The sequence below is a fragment of the Choloepus didactylus genome, chromosome 9 (assembly GCF_015220235.1).
Source record: "Choloepus didactylus isolate mChoDid1 chromosome 9, mChoDid1.pri, whole genome shotgun sequence".
In the NCBI taxonomy this organism is placed as follows: Eukaryota; Metazoa; Chordata; class Mammalia; order Pilosa; family Megalonychidae; genus Choloepus; species Choloepus didactylus.
In genome coordinates, this window is record NC_051315.1 from 87350619 (window position 1) to 87368406 (window position 17788).

At 37.9% G+C, this 17788-nt stretch overlaps 1 protein-coding gene and 1 long non-coding RNA gene across 11 annotated transcripts in view; one reads left to right on the plus strand and one right to left on the minus strand.

Annotated features, from left to right (window-relative positions):
• HECW2 (HECT, C2 and WW domain containing E3 ubiquitin protein ligase 2) overlaps window positions 1-17788 on the minus strand; it is a 377612-nt gene that overhangs the window by 9595 nt on the left and 350229 nt on the right. For 5 of the 6 annotated variants that reach the window (XM_037848573.1, XM_037848571.1, XM_037848572.1 and 2 more), the window contains 6 exons: window positions 16169-16267; window positions 12707-12836; window positions 11548-11694; window positions 10775-10889; window positions 7948-8033; window positions 6846-6958 (listed from right to left, as the gene is read on the minus strand). In XM_037848573.1, coding sequence (XP_037704501.1) covers window positions 6846-6958; window positions 7948-8033; window positions 10775-10889; window positions 11548-11694; window positions 12707-12836; window positions 16169-16267 — 690 coding nt within the window. Of the gene's footprint in view, window positions 1-6845; window positions 6959-7947; window positions 8034-10774; window positions 10890-11547; window positions 11695-11827; window positions 12011-12706; window positions 12837-16168; window positions 16268-17788 lie in introns of those variants that run through there. The other variant, XM_037848576.1, reaches the window with a different exon arrangement.
• On the plus strand, window positions 4956-17556 carry LOC119543657. 5 transcript variants are annotated; one of them, XR_005218682.1, is made up of 7 exons: window positions 4956-5328; window positions 6885-7852; window positions 7995-8287; window positions 8930-9008; window positions 13089-13172; window positions 13432-13687; window positions 15478-17556. It is a non-coding gene; the product is annotated as an uncharacterized LOC119543657 (long non-coding RNA). The 5 variants fall into 5 exon arrangements; XR_005218679.1 differs by having other exon boundaries at window positions 13089-13687; XR_005218681.1 differs by lacking the exon at window positions 8930-9008 and having other exon boundaries at window positions 13089-13687.

The following is a 17788-nucleotide window of genomic DNA, read 5'->3' on the forward strand; positions in this document are numbered from 1 at the left end:
ACCTCAGAGACGCAAGTGCTGGAATGACAGGGGCCAAGGTTAAGCTGGACAGGGAAGCAGGGCCATATCAGGAAGTGAGGTGTGTTGCAGGCAGACTTTTTCCATTCATTCCATGGATGAAAGGGAGCTAGTGACTGGATGTGGAGAGTGGGAGGAGGGTGGCACCATTAAACAAGGCAGGAATATAGGAAACGGGCAGGGAATAGATGATGCGCTCAGACTTGAAATCACCATGTGAGAACTCAAGTTACCCATCAAACAGAAGTGATAAAATTCAGTTAAAGTAATCCAGTGATTATCTTATTAGCCTAGGCAGCCTCATTAACACAAATAAAGGTAACATTTCTGTAAGGATTTTTAAAAAATCCATAATTTCTCTAAGATCTCCATTAATGCCTTCTTAGACCATGAGGTTTAGAGTAGGAAATCCTTCTAAGGCTAGTTCATAAGTATCTGTATAACCTATGGATGGCACCACACACACCCTGACCCTCAGCAGGTGTTCAATAAATGTGAATCAAAGAAAAGGAATTCTATGGCAATTACTACCCCAACTACTCATTTGTCATATACCATGCAGTTGGTTATCTGTTAATGTAAATATCTAATACTTCCCTCCCTGTGTTTTAAGGTCCATGTGGACAGAGACCAATTTATATCTCTCACAAGGTTCTGCACATAATAAATACATGGTGAGTATCTATAGGCTGATTAGAGGAGTTAAATCTATTAACTAATTAATATCTTATTCCAAAGAATCATTAGGTCACCTTGGTTAAAATGCAGCTGGATCTAGAGTATAAAATGTTTCCATAGTGGGAATTCCTGAATTAGCTAGAAAATGAAACTTTTCAAACTGCGTCTTATAAGTAGGCAACTGCTTCACCTATGGATGGCTCCAGGGAGAGATGAAGGGTGCATACTTTTTAAATGTAAGAATTTAAACCTAATAAAAGAAAATCTAGTAAGAACATTTCCACAATGGGAACTCTTGGAAGTCCAAACAAAATATAAATATCCTGGGGTGAATGTAGCACATCTCTTGCACACCTAAAAATTGTAAAATACTATTCCAGCCTCTGAGGTTAGATATTAGGAATAACAGTAATAATGGCTAAATTTATTGAAAAATTTGTCAGGCCTCATTTTAGGCACTTTCTATGTGTTATCTCATTTAATCTCCAAAACAACTTTGTATAATAACTACCAGTAGTTATCCCAAATTTTCAGATGAAGATACAGAGATACAAACGTGATTTTGGAACATCTTGTCTGGAGTGGTCCAGAGTCATTCCTCAAGTTTAACAGTTCTGTAAAAAAAATACTGTATACCTACTATGTGCCAGCACTAGGGACAAAGACATGGTCAATTCAAACAAGGTTCCTGCTCTCACTAGGTTACATTCTAGGAGAGGAGATGAATGATCAACAAGTAATCCAGTACATAAACACAATGATGGAATGGGGTATGTCCTATGAGGGAAATAAGTTTGAGAGTGATGGGCACAGTGGGGGCAAAAGCCTGGCAAGACTTGCTGAAGAGATGGCATCTGAGCTGAGTCCTGGGGGGGTGAGAAAAAGCCACTCATGTGAAGAACCAGCAGAAAAGAGTTCTGAAGAGCAAGTTCCAGAATCGTGAGGCATAACTGAGTATGGCATGTTGGAGGAAGAGCAAGAAGGCTGGTGGCTGGAGTTGGCCGGGGTAGAGTGTATGTGTTGAGGTTAGAGAGGTGGGCCAGACCGGGTCACCTAGCTCCTAGTCCTTGGTAAGGAGTCTGGAGTTTATTCTAAGCCACTGGAGGATGATAAGCAGGGGAGGGTAACCTTATGATTTTAGAAGATTCGGTTGCTGAATACAGAATAAATTTTAGGTTATATGGAGCAGGAGCAGGGAGTTTAACCAGCAGGCTACTGCAGCAGACGAGATGAGAGATGACGGTAGAAAGAGATGACCACCAACTAGCTTTTGCTCTTGAAGCCAAGGAAAAGGGGATAAACCATTCTTTAATGATTGTGATACCACTCACAAACACAAGCTGTAAGATACAACTGTTAAGATAGCTCTTAAGGAACATTAGTTGGTTTGACTTGTACTGTCTTATCCTAAGTTGCCAGCAGCAATTAAACCACCTCTCATTCCATTAAATAATCACAAATTCTTTGTAATAGCTTTAATTTTCATGTTAGTTACTAAAGAGGTCTTTTGTAGACAATCTGTTTTCATGATAAATTTACTCCTCTCAAAGTAAAGACCAATCCAAAAGGTATATCACATTTTAGGATTTTTAATAAATTAATATTGCTAGTCATCACTAGCATATTTCAGCTCATGCTAATTCAACAGGAGAATAAAGTAAAAAATTTAAATATTATTGTTACGTAGTGAGTGGAAGGAAAAGAGAAAAGGAGTTAAAGAGGTCCTTGTATCAGAGATTAAATTATGAAGCAGACTCTTTTAGGACAATCTTCTGTTAATTCACTCCCAAACCAAACACCAGCTCAGCTGACTGAGTAGCAGGTGGTGTGGAATTGGGAAGACCAATCAGGGACAGCTAAAGACAAATACAGAAAAGAGGTGACACCAGGAATCTTTCCACTGCCCCTCTATTGTTCTGAATTTTTTTTTTAATTAAGGAAGATGATATTCTATCATAGGACTCCTCAGTTATTTTCCTGTTTGCTAGCTGATAATTCAGTTTGACAGCAGACAATGTACTCTGTACCAGAAGGGGGAAACACTGAATTATTGATGATGTCATAGAGCAATGTTTTATGGCATGGACAGATGTTCATGATATAGTAATATGTGGAAAGCAAAAAGCTGGTTTCAAACAGTGTAGGCAGCATAATTCTATTTTTGTTTTTAAAAATTGTGTGCATATGTGCATGTATGTGTGTGAAGAAACGACTGGATGCATACACACCAAAATGTTAACCGAAGTTATCTCAGTAGTGGACTTATGACTAATAGATATATATATATTTTAACTTCTTGGAAGTTTTGTAAAAAGACATTTTTATTTTCATAATAAGAATAAAAAGGTTTAACAGTAAAAAAATGTCATTTAAAAAAATAACTTTATCTTTTTAAGTTCTATTTTTGAAAAAGAAATGGAGACATTTCCTAATTAATTCTTACATCTTATTTCTAAATTTTGGTCAGCATTTCATATATACTAATCTCCAGACATAGCCATTTTCAAAAATTAGTGTCTCCCCTCTACACAATTCCCTACTATGTTTGGCAAAATCCAAGGCCCCACCATCTCAAAGGCAGCGCTCCAACTCTTCAGTCCCATCCTGCTACTTGGAAAGAACCTTAGAGATGAACATAGAAACTCTACACCAGGCTGGGAGAGAGGATTAGTCCCGTGTTTTCTGGGTTGGCATGCTAGCAGCCTGGTTTTCGGAATGTTTGAGAGCAATTGCCATGAAGTGAATTTACTCTCTCATAAAATCCATCACAGCACAGGGGAACAGGAAGTCCTCTACAGAAATGCCAACTACAGAGCTAAGGACCAACCACGATGCGGAGGAAGCACCGTAAGTCTCCACAGAGACACCCATCTGCCTCCACATTATTTATCATCTGGGCCTCCAGTTACGTTATTACCACAAAAGAGAAAAAAGAGCCACGGACTTAACTTGTACTGGCTTCAAAAACAATCATATATAACTTAAATATACTTCTTGGCCCACATTTGGAACAGTGCTTTCCACTGGTACCACAAATTAGGAAAGCTGAGAAAAGAATGAGACTCACATTTGCTTCCTTGAAAGGTTGAAAGGTCCTCAATCATTCATGTCTAGAAAGACTAAGACCCCCTCCCTCATCACTCTGGTTTGTCAGGACTGCTTGCTCTCATCCTTACGTCCCCTTCCAACACTCCTGCTGGGTACACGCTCCCATGACTGACACAAGATGATGCCAAACTTCTTGGAGGATACTTATTTTTAAGTAAAATGAGCATCCCTTTTCTTTCCAGTATTTTAAATGTCACATTTTAAATATTAAACATTGTCTCACTAATAAGAAAAAGAAATAATTGTGTCTGAGGCCAACCTTGAGATAGATCAGCTCTCACCTCTGCAACAACGACCTATCAGGAAATACCATGAAAATGACTTCAGTTTACCTCTTCTGATGGTAGGAGAGATAGACTCAGTTATCTAAAATCTCTTTAGATAGACCACAACCAATCTCACAGATCATTTTTATACCTAAGTTGCGCCCCAGATTTCATAAAGGGTGATGACAACATTGTCAGTGAAGAAATCATTTCTGATAAAACCACACTGTCTGCACTGAAGTTCTTTTTATTTTTTTCCCCAAATGTACTATTTTGTGTAGCACATTTTAATAGTTATGGTAGGCTTGTAGCTTACAGAAGATTCAGGATAAAAGGTTAAAAATAGCAAAGAAAATCAAATATCCCTAAGGACTTTCGTATATAGTATCTCACTCAATTGTCACAAATACTGTTTGAGCATGGCATTATTTCTACTTTATAAAGATAGATCTAGGGCCTTGCTTAGTATCATCCCAATATGTGATACAGCTTAGATGTGCATCCATGCCTCTTAGTTAGGTCATATAATTTGACTGTAACTCAAAGTAGAATAGCCAAGTAGTTCTCTCCTCTCATCAGACCCCCAAAATTTAGGGCCTGTTATAAAAAGAGTATGAAGATAAGCTGCTTGCTCCATGTGTCTCATGCTATTTTATTTGTGCTGTTTTATAATCTGGGTAAAAACAGGAATCTAGAACCAGCCTTAGGTCATAATGAAGAGAGGAAGAAACAACAATGCCTGTTGCCCAACTGCGTGTGCAATGGTCCTAAGAACACCACAACTTACAATGAGTCAGCACTCGAACTTCCTGGAGCTCCCGGGGGAAGGAGAACCCTGAATCAGGCCAACCACCAAGATACTTCATCTACATTTTGACGGTAACTTCTTCCTTAACCAAACCTAATGTACTACCCTCTCCCCAGTCTTTACAGATAAGGAAACCAAGGCCTAGAAGTCAACTGATCTTCAAGATCAAGAGTTAGCTGGTGGCAGAGGCAGGACGAGAATGCAGGCCTCCTAGCTTGCAATCCTGCATTCTTTCCAGTGCTGCTGCCTGTCTGATATCTATTACAGATGATGGTGATAGAAATCATAAGGGCATTCACCTATTTATATGATGTCAACTTGAGGCTAGGGACTGTGGTAAGTGTTTTTCATGGATGATTTCATTTAATCTTCAGAATTATAAACCTACAAGGTAGATGAGGAAACAGAGGCTCAGAGAGATGAAGCATCTTCTCCATGGCCCCATTGCAGGTGAGTAACAGAGCTGGGATTGAGCCAGGTCTCTCTGAAGTTTAAGATTAATGTTTATTAAACATTAAACAAATTGCCACTCTCTGCTTACCAGGTTTGGAGAAAATCGCAGTGATTAAATTCGAACAGCTGAAATAATTTGCTTATCGTTATTGTTTATCTCATCCCCTTTAGTGGCTTTACAGAAAGAGAATTCAACAGAGGATGACACAATTAACCTGCTTTTCCTGCTTTCTCAATGCTAGTCCTTGAGAGTTGCTTAGAAGCAGTGAAAGGCCCCACTCAGATAGTCTAAATCTGTTTTTGAGATACAAATATGTGTTTAAGGGGTAAAAAAGCATTATCAAAGCATAGTATGACAGGCAAGTGGAGAAATAATCACATATATGAATACTTTAGATATTGAAATTATAGTCTCCCAAATTTGGAACGTGATACTTTTGTTCCTTCAGACATCAAGTATATTAGGGTAATAGGTGTTTGCATGTGGTTTCTCTGTTCACAGATTGTGACGCACACCTGAAGAGGGATGGGGAGCCCCTGAGTCTGCACTATTCATTGCTCTCTGAATTTGTATCCTCAGTGTCCTTTTTCACCTGTTGATGCTACGAACATGATTTTTAAGAACTAGCATCTTGCAAATGCTAAGAAGGAAGCCTTGGTAACAGTTCAGTCAGTCACCTGTGTTTACAGAAACTGAAGATGACATCTTAGGATACCTAATATCACTTTGGCAGATCAGTTAAACTTCCCCTTCTGCAATTTTATTATTAGTAAAACAAGAGGACTTTTATCTAAAAAAATTCTATAGTCTTACTGCTGACAGGATAAAGGAGCTGTAAAATAAACTTTCTTCCCTTCCTTTTTTGTTCATTCACTTTCTTTTCTTTTGCTCCAGCTCCAGTTCTCTCCATTCAACCTCATATACATTTTTCTTCACAAATACTACCTTCCGAGTCTCTTGCATTTATTATAAAAGTAGTAAATTGATTTTCATCCACTCCAAGGAAATTTATGATCTTAATACAAATGAGAATACAATGCAGAGAGCATTAGCATGGAATTAAATAAAACATGTAAGATACAGGTAAAAGAGGTATAGAACACATCCACATGATTTAATATTCTTTAGAAACCACAATGGTACTTTTTAGGGAAGGAATTCTAAATAGTTATTCATACAAATCTAAAACCAGAGCTTCTAGAAACATCGTAAATTAGAGCCATAATCACAAGAAGCCACAGTATGGTAACTGAGGTTACTTTACTAATGCTAGCAAATGCTTTGCTTTTGTTACATTTTGTATTTTAAGATAGAGAAAATGACATGTGTGACCAAGGAAATATTCTTTTTTCTTCATTTAAAAAGGTAATCAGAAATGAATTCATTCTGAAAGCTTTTTCCAATCTCCCAAACTTTGAGCATAAAAATAGTAATTAATTGATACATACATAAAAGTAAATGTCTCCCCTAAAACACTGTAGTGATAGTAAATAAATGTTGGTTTCTATTTTACCTGGGAAGAGCGGTGATTTTCCCCCATTTCTCCACACAGAATCTTCTTGGGCCATTGCTCCCTCGGAGAGAAGCAAATCCTTCATAGGGAATGCTGGATGTGCCTGTGACAAACTAGCAACCCAAGAAAACTGAAGTCAGAAAGCTGCAGCCAGGAAAGGCATCACATTGTTCACGTGCAGAGCTCCTGAGGAAGAGTAGCACGCTATTTGCTGACGGACAATTTTGTTAGATGAAACCTTATAGGTATTGAACAATCACAACACAAGGAATCTGACAAACAGCCAGAGAAGAATTCTGAAAAAGGACAGTGCATTATAAAAGGGATGGGGGTGTGGGGAGTTTGCAGAAGATAAAGCGCCCAGTGCAGATGACCAGCTCTGAACCTCGGCCCAGGCACATTTCCCATTATAGACGAATCAAGTGGATGCCAGTTAATCTAAGTCTACTTAAATACAGTCTCTGATCAACTCAAGGTGAAAAAAAATAGAATTTCTGGTATGCAAGTATGAGGACCAGTTCCTTAATCTGAAAGAGCTAAGGCTCCAGAGGGCTTCCTCACATCTGATATTTCTTTAGCTGCAACCTTCCAGCAATTGCTCTGGGTAACCATAAATACCACAAGAAAACAACAAGTTAGTTTTCCCGGATGTCCCCTTGAACGTCACTGTTATCTCAAAATTGTGGAAAGTTATAGGGAGGAAAAGAAAGGGCTCCTGATTTATTAAGGACCTGGATCGCTTCCACTTCTTAAGGCAATGAACATCACGGCTATCTGCTACTAGGGCTGCTGGCCTGCAGGATACCTGGGGCCTCTTGCTGAAGGGGCCAAGCTGCCCTGCAGGCAGATAATTGCTCCTGGGATTCTGGGACTGGAGGTGACAATTCCTAATGACTCTAATGAAATGATTTGACTTGACGGAGGATGTTGTGCACAGTGACAGAGCCACACAACATGCAATCAGAGGAGTCGGAAAACAGTGTATCCCGCATATCCAGATAAACATGGTATGTATTGATTGAATATATGTAGCAATCATTTCAAAAATACAATGCCAACAATAATTATATTATGCATAAAAAATTAATTAATGACATCTTACCTGTAACAACCTTAGTCGTTGTTCATTGTTGAATCTTTCCACTGCAGCCCAGAACCACCGAATTACAATATGATTGTCATGGTATCCTATCAAACAAATCATGAAAGCCTGTATTACTTTGACTCTTCCATCCTAAGCCACACAGATACATGACAAAAGACTCCTAGACATAAATCACCATCTTGGATTTTTTAAAGGTTGTCTGTAGCTCGAGACTAAAGAATAACAATGCAAATATGATCATGAGTGTTGGAAGTCAAACAAAGAAAACACTAAATGAAATCAAGAGGTCTTTCCTTTAGTGGTCACCAAATGAAACTGGTGGGGAGAAGACCAATGAGTGAGTACTTTTAACCATATCAATTCTGAAAAAGTAAATCACTGTTACCAGAAATGCTTAATCCTTTAAGTTGTTCATTTAAGAGAGAATTTTGAGTACAATTATACCAAACACTGTATGAAGCTTGGGTATATAAAATGGCAAAGAAAACAGACCCTCACAGGGCTCCTGGTATAGTAGAGACACATTATTCAAATATTAATAAAAACACATAATTGCAAGCTGTTTTAAAAGCTGCATATAATATTCATAATTTAAAATAAAATCACTTTCACATTGATTTATTAATAAAAAGAGAAAAGTAGCCTTGGTGCCTCCCTGCCATAAATCCCAAATAATCATCAACCTAAATGTTATGTGTATCTCATACTTAAGTAGAATTTAATAAAATGTCAAAAATATTATGCTACATGTGGACCGAGGCAGTGGTTGTAGATTCTAAAACCTTTCAGAGAACCTATTCAGAGAGAAGGCTGACAAGGATGAGGGTTCAATTAGTGATTCAAATCCATTAATGGAAATATTCAATGTGTGCAAAAGTTACTCTGATTCTGAGTTAGCAGAAGTAAATCCAAAATAGAAGTGGGTAGAAACCAAGACTACTTTAATCCGAATATTTCCTCCATTTTTCACTGGTTATAGGATTTGGGAGTTATCCTGCCTGGCTGTTTGCCATTTGGCCAGTGGACCCCTTTGGGGAAGAAATGCATCCACATGAAGGGTAAGCAAAACTGGAGTGGACATGGAGACCTGTGGGTCCACACCCTGCCTTTGGCAAAGACAAGATATTTGGCACTGAGTGAATAGTTTTCTCATTTATAAAATAATTTCATTTACTCCTTATTGCTTTAAAGGTTTTTGATCTTATGAATCAGCCTTTTTCTGCCTCGCCTTTGCTGTTTGTGCCAAACCTTTTACAGGAGGACGGGCAAATGAGCCTCATTGTAGTCTCTACAAACAGCTGCTCGTGAACATATGGCAAGTGGCAGCACAGCAGCTTCTTCATTCAGTGCCAACTAGTTGGGTTAATAAACACGGCAGCTGAGTAGTTCACCATTTTCCTGTGCCCCCCTCCCAACACTCTCCTCTCAAGGATTTCACTTGGTAAGATTTACAGTAAACTTAGAAAATAAGTACTTGATTAGTCATATACAATGAATAAAAATTTATATTGTAGAAATATAAAAATGGCTGATTTGATTAAATGTATTGCTATTAAAGTCTCCTGGGGAAAGGAATGAGCTAATAATATTTACAGTACAATGTAAGTTATATAGCATGCTGGAAAAATTATGTTCTAGTTAGTAAAAATAATTTGGTTAACAGAGTTATAATAACCAAAGTCATATATGGATTATACATGGTGTCAACAGGAAAAAACTTATTGCAGCAATTGGACTTAGAAAGTAGCAGCAAAGGAAACTGCAATTTAATACTGCCTCTCCAAGAGAATGGGAGAGCAAGGCCCGTGCATGGCAGCAGTGCTGAGCTGGAAGAGCCAAGCATCATTAAAAGCAAAAGTAATTAGCAAATATTAAGGAATATTTTACTCCAAAGTTTTAAAACTGTTTTCTATGTGTTTTAACTTACAGATAACTGGAGAACAGTTCAGTAAATGATTCAATGACTTAAAGTTTATATTTTTCAATCTCCAGAATTACTGCTAATTTCTTAAATTTTGAGTTAAAAAAAGAACAACTGGTATTTGTCATGAATTTTGAAGACTTTTTAACACTGTAATGAATTTCAGAAAACATATTCTTTCTTTGCTTAAAATTATTGGATCAAACTTTAACTCTGGGCTCTGTCAGTTCCCTTCCCCAAAGTGTATTGATTCAACAACCGACTTTCAACAGTTTGGTCCCAGTTACTAATTGAAAGTCTGTACTCATCTACAGAAATGCCACCTCTACAATGTTTTGTTTGGTGAGGTGTCAGCATAGTTTTTAACTAATCTTACAAGTTTCCTTTTCAGTTGAACTTAATGCTTGAATTTAGAAGGGCTTCTTCAATAAACTCTTTGAATTTTGAGAATTGTCTTATTTTATTCAGGTGTTTCAACTGTGAATTAAACCTGGTAAGTAGTTCAATGAAATGTAGAAAAACTGTATTTGCTCATTAGGAAATTTAAAGGATATGTTTCTTCATGTTTTAAAATGAAGGTAAAATAGGGTTTGACCAGCTCAATGTTGGCTCTTTGGTTCTTCACTAACAACACCATAAAGCAATTAATTTAGTAGTGTTCTGGTGGTCACATTTCTTCGCCAACAATTAAGAGTTATAACATCCTTAGATGGTGTGTACACAGTCCTCCCCCATTTGACAAATGAGGTAACGAGGGAAAGAAGAGAATGTACCTTGCCCAAGGTCTCAAAGGAGACTGCATCAGGCCTATTATTAGAGAGCAAGTGCTTTTTGCCTGTCCTGAAACATTTGCCTCCCTTTAACCTGAAACTTAAAATCTAGCCAACTAGAAATAAATTTCACCTCCTCTATATTCTGTGTTGTTTCTCCAGTCGCTCAGGTCTATTTCAGCTGTGCCCGCAATGACCAGTTCCAGTTCTCTTGCATCAAAAACAGACACCAGCCTGGCATCCACCACCTGTGGAATAAAGAGTACAGGGCGTGGCTTAAGAACTTGGAGAAATCTCAGCTATAAACAAAACTCCTTGGAAAGGGAGGGCTTAAGGCCTTTGGGGGATAGTATGGATCACTCTGTATAGGCACTTTAAAAACTGTAAAGACTGTAAAGTTCTCTACAAATAGAATTATTTTTAATATAAGGTTGGTAAAACCTGCCTCAACAGAACATTTGTTTCATAACTGATCACTGATTAATTCAGTTTGCTTTACTCTTTTGAAAAAGATTAGTGCTAAGGAAAAAGTCTCAAGGAATACATGTAACAACTCATTCTGTCCCTCAGATATGATCACTTCTCATGTCAAGCATGAAATCTGATTACTCATGTCTAAGCAAGGGTCAGATACATGACTTAAATGTTATTAGTGGTCATTAAATCATCAAATCCTATTTGAATTCAAGTTACAACATTTATTTCAATGATCTCTTGTAACAGTGAATTAAATTTTCATATTCTTGAAACATACAGGAAAACATACTAGAATTTTGCGATTGGAAAAGCAACAGCAAATATAGCAAAAGGGAAAATGGAATTATTCTATGCCACAAGGTACAGAAAGATGGAGAGTGGCATCGCTGATAGCTGACTGCACACCCCACGACTGCTAATTGTCTTTACCTCATAGAAGCCGCGTACTAAGCTCTCTGTTTGCTGCACAACACCCCTCTCAATCCTCCACTTCACCATCCTCTCGATGTACTCCTTCTTGTTCTTCTCTGTGACCGGGATATTGGCACCCCCTGGTTTTAATTCTCGTTCGGTAATCTGAGATTAAAAAACAAAAGGAATGACCACAAAGCAATACTCCTGCTGTTATAAGAACACTGCTACCAATGAGCTGAAATCAGTAGTTTACCTGTCCCTGCTCTGGCCCAGGTGTATCCCCCAAGCAGGTCGTGAGACACCACACACAGAACATCTCATCAAGTGGAGCTTTGTGTTAGGACACACAGCAATGCTCAGTAAAATCTAGGTAGGGGCTGAGCTGATGTTTGAAAGCCTCAGTGGTTTAAAAAAGCTGTTTTGCAAGTGTTGAAGGTAAAGTCTTATAAGTCAAGATGAATTGGCTCCAGATTCTAGCCTACAGCAATTTGAATGTTTGACAAAAACACATTTGCATAAATTCTTCAAGTGTTCAGAATAGACTAGATACAGAAAGTCAAAATTCAAGTAATGATTTACTTTAAGGAAGGAGAATTATACTTGAGTGAATGATAAATTTAGAACTTCTTTTTCAAAACACATGAAATTCAGAAGGCCAAATACTAATGCCAAAATAAAAATCTTACTTATGATCTAGTATATTATTTCTGAAAGAAATCTTTTAGTCTATCCTTCCACCAACTTTGAAAAAAATCTGTCTCTACATTCAAACCTTCACCTAAAATAGTTATTTTCCCTCAGCTTCAATCTCAGTTCTTAAATCTAAATGGCAAATGCCAATTAAATATTAAAAATTCCACTTCGTGATAGCATAGACTGTATTCTACACAGGGTACATTTTAATATCTTTTGTGGATATTTTAATTGGAAATACAATTAATATTAATTAGAACACACAAATTGTCTTAATCTGTAAATTAGAAATGTTAAGCTGCAGTTGGCATTAGAATGATCTTTTAACCCAGATGATCGTAATCATACATGAACCTGGGTTTAAATCACCAAACAAGCCACAAATGAATAAGTGTCTTATTTTTTGCCACTGAGTTAATATTTCACCAACTAACAGCATCCAATTAACACACTCAGCCACCAGATGTTCAGATACACAGACCTGTCCAAAAACTTCCTCATTCACAGTGAATGTGAGGTCCAGGATATCGTGGATATCGTTGTCTTTCATCCACTGCAGGCTCTGGTGGAATTCTTCATCAAGATATTCTAGATCACTCAGGTCACACAGACTAAGATGACAGACAGAAACAAATATGCATGTATGGCTATTAGCAAAAACTCAAGAGGAAAGACTCTAAGAGTCAGGCAAGCATAAATCAACTGAATAGACAGTGACTCCGGGAGGTTATCAAGGTCAGTAATCAAACTAGTGAACTAATTCAGAATTTTATAAGATTCTAAGTATAAAATGAGAAAATCCTGGATAGAAAATACATTTTAAGAATCAATCTGTCTCTCTGTTTTTTTTTTTTTTTTTACAGACACAGAACTGGAGGCTCAGTGAGTGGCTGCTGTTTGCCATTTGTACAGTCCCAATCAGTGCCAGAGAAAGAACTGGAATGCAGGTCGATGACTTGGGTCCAATATTCTTTTCAACTATATTTTACTACCCCAAAATAGTGTTCTTCATGTTTGAGATTATTTACATGTTTTTATACTGTATTTTAACTTTTTTAAAAAGACTAATTTTGTGAGTCACGTTCATATACTTTCCCTGTTTCTTCATGGTTCTTATTATTTCTGTGATTCTGAAAACAGCAAGCTACAGAATGTCTCTATAATTATAATGGTTTTCTATATTTTTCCCCTCTCCTTTCATTTCAGAGGGAGGATCTACATTAGTGGAATGACTATTATATTTAGGACACTGTTATAAGACGGTAGCAATTGATTTGCTTTAGTTTTAAAATTTTCCTCCCATCAGTCCAATGTCAAGAGTCATGTGGTTTAGTTTAATCTAAACATTTATTGGGCATCAACTATATGCCAGATACCCCAATAGCTACTTGATGAATAGTACTCACTCAGCCACTTCTCTAGAGGAGCTAACGCTGAAGATGGGAGACAGGCAGACAAACAGGTAAGTTAATATAAGGTGATAAGTGATAACATAGGGATAACACAGGGTGGGTAACACTTGTAAATCATGCACTTTTTGATATGTATGTTACACTCCAATTACAAACAAAAATGTAAGGTAGATACAGGGAGCTCTTAGAGCAAACATGAGGGACACTTGTGGTAACCTGGAGATTCAGGAAAAGCTTTCTGGAACAGAAGATATCTGCATTAAATCTTGCAGGATGTTTAAAAGTAGATAGGTAAAGGGGATTGGATTAAAAGGAGGAGAAGCAGAAAAGAGAGAAGGGAGAAGAAAAGAACAACATGAACAAAGCACAAAGGCATGGAATGTGTAGAATACTACAAGCATACTTGGCAGTACTAGAGAGTAAACCACAAGACAGAATTTCCAAGAAAAGGTAGCTGGGGACAGGCCTTGACTGCCATTCTAGGGAGCTTGATGATCCAGAACTACTGAAAAGTTTTAGGACAGGGGAAAACACAATCAAAAGTGAGTTTTAAATAGCTCCTCTAGAAGTGGCAAATAAGAGGATAGATTTAAGGGGAGCGGGGTTTCTTTAGTGGGTGGAGACCAGTTATAGGAATCTGGCCAAAATAAGAGAAGGGTTTTAATTAGGGCAGGGATATTAAGGACTGAAAGGAGAAGATGAATTTGAGAATTACTTAAGAGGTAAATATGTAGAAATTAGTAAAAATTTTATTGGGGTGTATAAAGAAGGGGATCTAAAATAGGGATAGCAAATGAACTTTTGTTGCACAGCCAACTCTGATTAATTTACAGTCTGGAGTGCTATAAATTGAAAAGATTTCCAAGGCCACAAAGAGATCAGCAGGAAAAAATACCATAAATGATTTGTTATATAAACCATGAGAATGGGATGGGAGGTGGGGAATGGTGAAACATGGGCTGTGTATTTGCAATCCCTGGCTGTGGGTGACTCTCAATTTCTGACCAGAGTTGATTTGAGAATATTGGTACCACTAACTGGAACTGGGCAAATGGGAGAAGGTACCAGATTTTGGTCAAGGGAAATTGTTGAGTTTAGTTTTAACCATGTTGATTTTGGGGTCCCTGTGGGACATCTAAGTGGAGCTATTCAGTGTATTGTTATCATTTGAGTCTATAACTTAAGAGAGATGAGAACTGGGAGAGAAAAGCGGGTGGGTGGGGGAAGAATGGAAGCTTTAGAAACACTGAAATTTAAGGGTAAGGCAAAGGTGGAGCCCTTAAAGGAGATAAAGTAAAAGAAGAAGCAAGAGAGAGTACAGTGTCATGCAAAGATTCAAGAATAAATGGGTGGGGGTGGTCAAACAGTATCAAAAGCAGCAGAATGGTCCAGTATGATAAGGACTAAAAAGTACTCTTTCAAATCATCCATAGGTCACTGGTGGGAAAGAAGCCAGGCTTCAGTGTGCTGAGAGTGTCACTTTGATGCAAGGAAGTATAGACAGTGAGTATAGGCTGCTCTTTCAGGAAGTTTAACTGAGAAGAGGAGAGAGAGAAGGCAATGAAAAGGGAAGATGCAAAGTGGGCCAAAGGGATCTGGAGAGGAAGAAAATGGCCATTGTTGCCCAATGCTTCAGCTGTGTACACACTGAAAGGGCAGAGGGCTAAAGCCATTTTCCTATTGATCCCCAATAAGGACCCGTGAGAAATACTGTGTTTGCTTAAGACCCTTCCTTACTTGTGAGATCTGGGCTTCCATTTTACAGAAAGCAGGTATGGCAACTCCTTTAGGGAGTGGCCTGGACAGAACCAAGCAATACTTCTGTGCTTTCTCATGGCAGGTTTGAGCTACTCCCCCACAGATGGTTTGCCTTCTGCTCATCCTTGCAAATGACTACTGATTAAAGGACAGAAACTGTTTGCCTCACATTTTACAATGTCTGTAATCTTTCATTACAATAACAGTGAAGAAAAAGTTCCACAGACACTAAATATTCATCTCCATTATCAACTGCTTTCTCGCATACCAGGAGGTCTCAAGAAAAGGCCACTGCCCACCCCTAAAAACAAAACAAAATAAAACAGAAACAAGAAAAAAGAGAATAAAAACTGAACCCAAAGTAAGCAGTTGAAAGTTTGCATAAAGAAAAATATAAAATGCATCTCATAAAACACAGGGGCCTGTGAGTCACTGAGACTAACCCACAACTATTCTATTAATAATCGGCATTAATACCACAAAAATCCCAAGGCTGCATCTGAAGTACAATTGTTTTGAAGAAACATGTGTTGCAACAAATGAGAATAAATTTTTCAGGGGCTAGACAGGAATAAAGGGTCACAAGCAGGAAAAACACAGTAAACGTATTTGAAATCATATTACTTCCAGAAATCTAAACCACTATTAAGTTTAATAACAACAGGTTTGAGATAGCGAAAGATAAACAATGACTCTGACCAAGGACATTTTTCAATAAAGGAAATAATGCATTTTTACATGCTAAATATGTAAGCCATAAAAAATGCTCTTACATTCTAAGAAGAGCTTTGTAAAACGGCCGAGTGAAGAAGGCATCCAACAAATACTGGTGTATTAGTGCAAGACCGAGGATCCGACCACTGAACCTGAACCTGAGGAGGAAAAGCGTCAGACAGCTTACACGTCATGAAACAATTTCTAAATGATTCTATTTGCTTTCTAAGATGCCTTCCAGTTCTAGACACCTAAAAGTTTGTCCAAGATTAAATGCCTACCAGATCCACGCATTTTGAGTGTAATGTAGGACACACAAAATTATGAATTATTAGGCCAATAATTCATATCTACTTCATGATGAAATCTGTTTCACTCTGATAATTAGAAAGACCACACTCCACCTGCACCCTGTCCAATGAGTAGGACCCCCCCATGGCCAACAAGAAAGCCCCTTTAGGCATTTCAGTGATACTTCCCCAAAACATTTCTAAGAGATGTTGAATGAATGAGACCTGTGGTGGTGAGGAATACGTCCCCTTCTAGTTTGCTTGTAAGGGCATTAGCAGGATTTCTTTTATACAGTTCCCTTCTGAGGAAAAGCCCAATCTCAGATTGAGAAAGTTTCTATCTTTATTCTTTCTTAAACCCCCCTCCTGATGATAATTGTCACCATCCAAGAATTAGGCATATGGGCATTTGGGGGAGTTTCCTCGTGGGACATTCTGTTCTCTAAAATTTCAAGGCTCAATTCTATTCTGAATCACTTTGGAAACTTTACTAAATATACCTGTAAGTCTATTTGTTCACTGAGATGTATACGTATTTTCTCTTTCAAATGTATTACAGTTTCACGCTCTTTGAAAGTCCAAAAGTAGAAATCCATACTGAGGCTCACACTGTCAGTTTGTAATGTTAGTATTTAGGCAGCCACTTTAAGATTAATGTCCTGCAGCTTGTTTCTCTATTTCCACTTATGTCAGCACATATGTAATAGCTACAGTTAGCTACTGTAGCTAAAAGGAAGTTGATTGAAGAATAAGTACTAAAAGTTAATGCCCTCCACCCACCAATATTAACCTCATGACTCAAAGAAGCTTTTTCCATGATTCCTATTCATGCTCTTTTCTTTGTTACTATCTGTGAATATTAATAGGAATAAGCAAGGAAGGATTACAAAAATATTTAAAATATATAAAAGCAAGGATTTTTTTTTTTTAATTTAAGGACATCTGAGAAGAAAGTAATTTGGGATTTTCAGAATAAAGTATCCCCAGATAGGAATCCTAAATCAGTTTCAGTTTTCCTTGATAATTTTGCATGAGGAATTAGGAAAGAGCCAAGCCCTGATTACAAACTTCAAATGGCTAATACAGCGAGCGAATGGCTGCTGCTAGGACTACCTGCTCCCACCCTTCTGCCATCAGCTCCTCCCCAGGCCAGGCCACCCTACCCCAAGTTGAGCTGTTCCACCCTCTCCACGTCTCTCAGAGGCAGCCACTCCCCCAAGGGCTGCTCCAGAAGCAGCCTGACCTCAAGGTCATTCCCAGCCCATCCCAGAGCTCACAGATGCCTGAAGGTACAGACAGGGATTCAGGGGTCTCTCTGGAAACCTAGTATCACTGATAACTTTGTTTCTATGGAAAAAACTTCTAAATTCTACACAACTCTCTTAAATT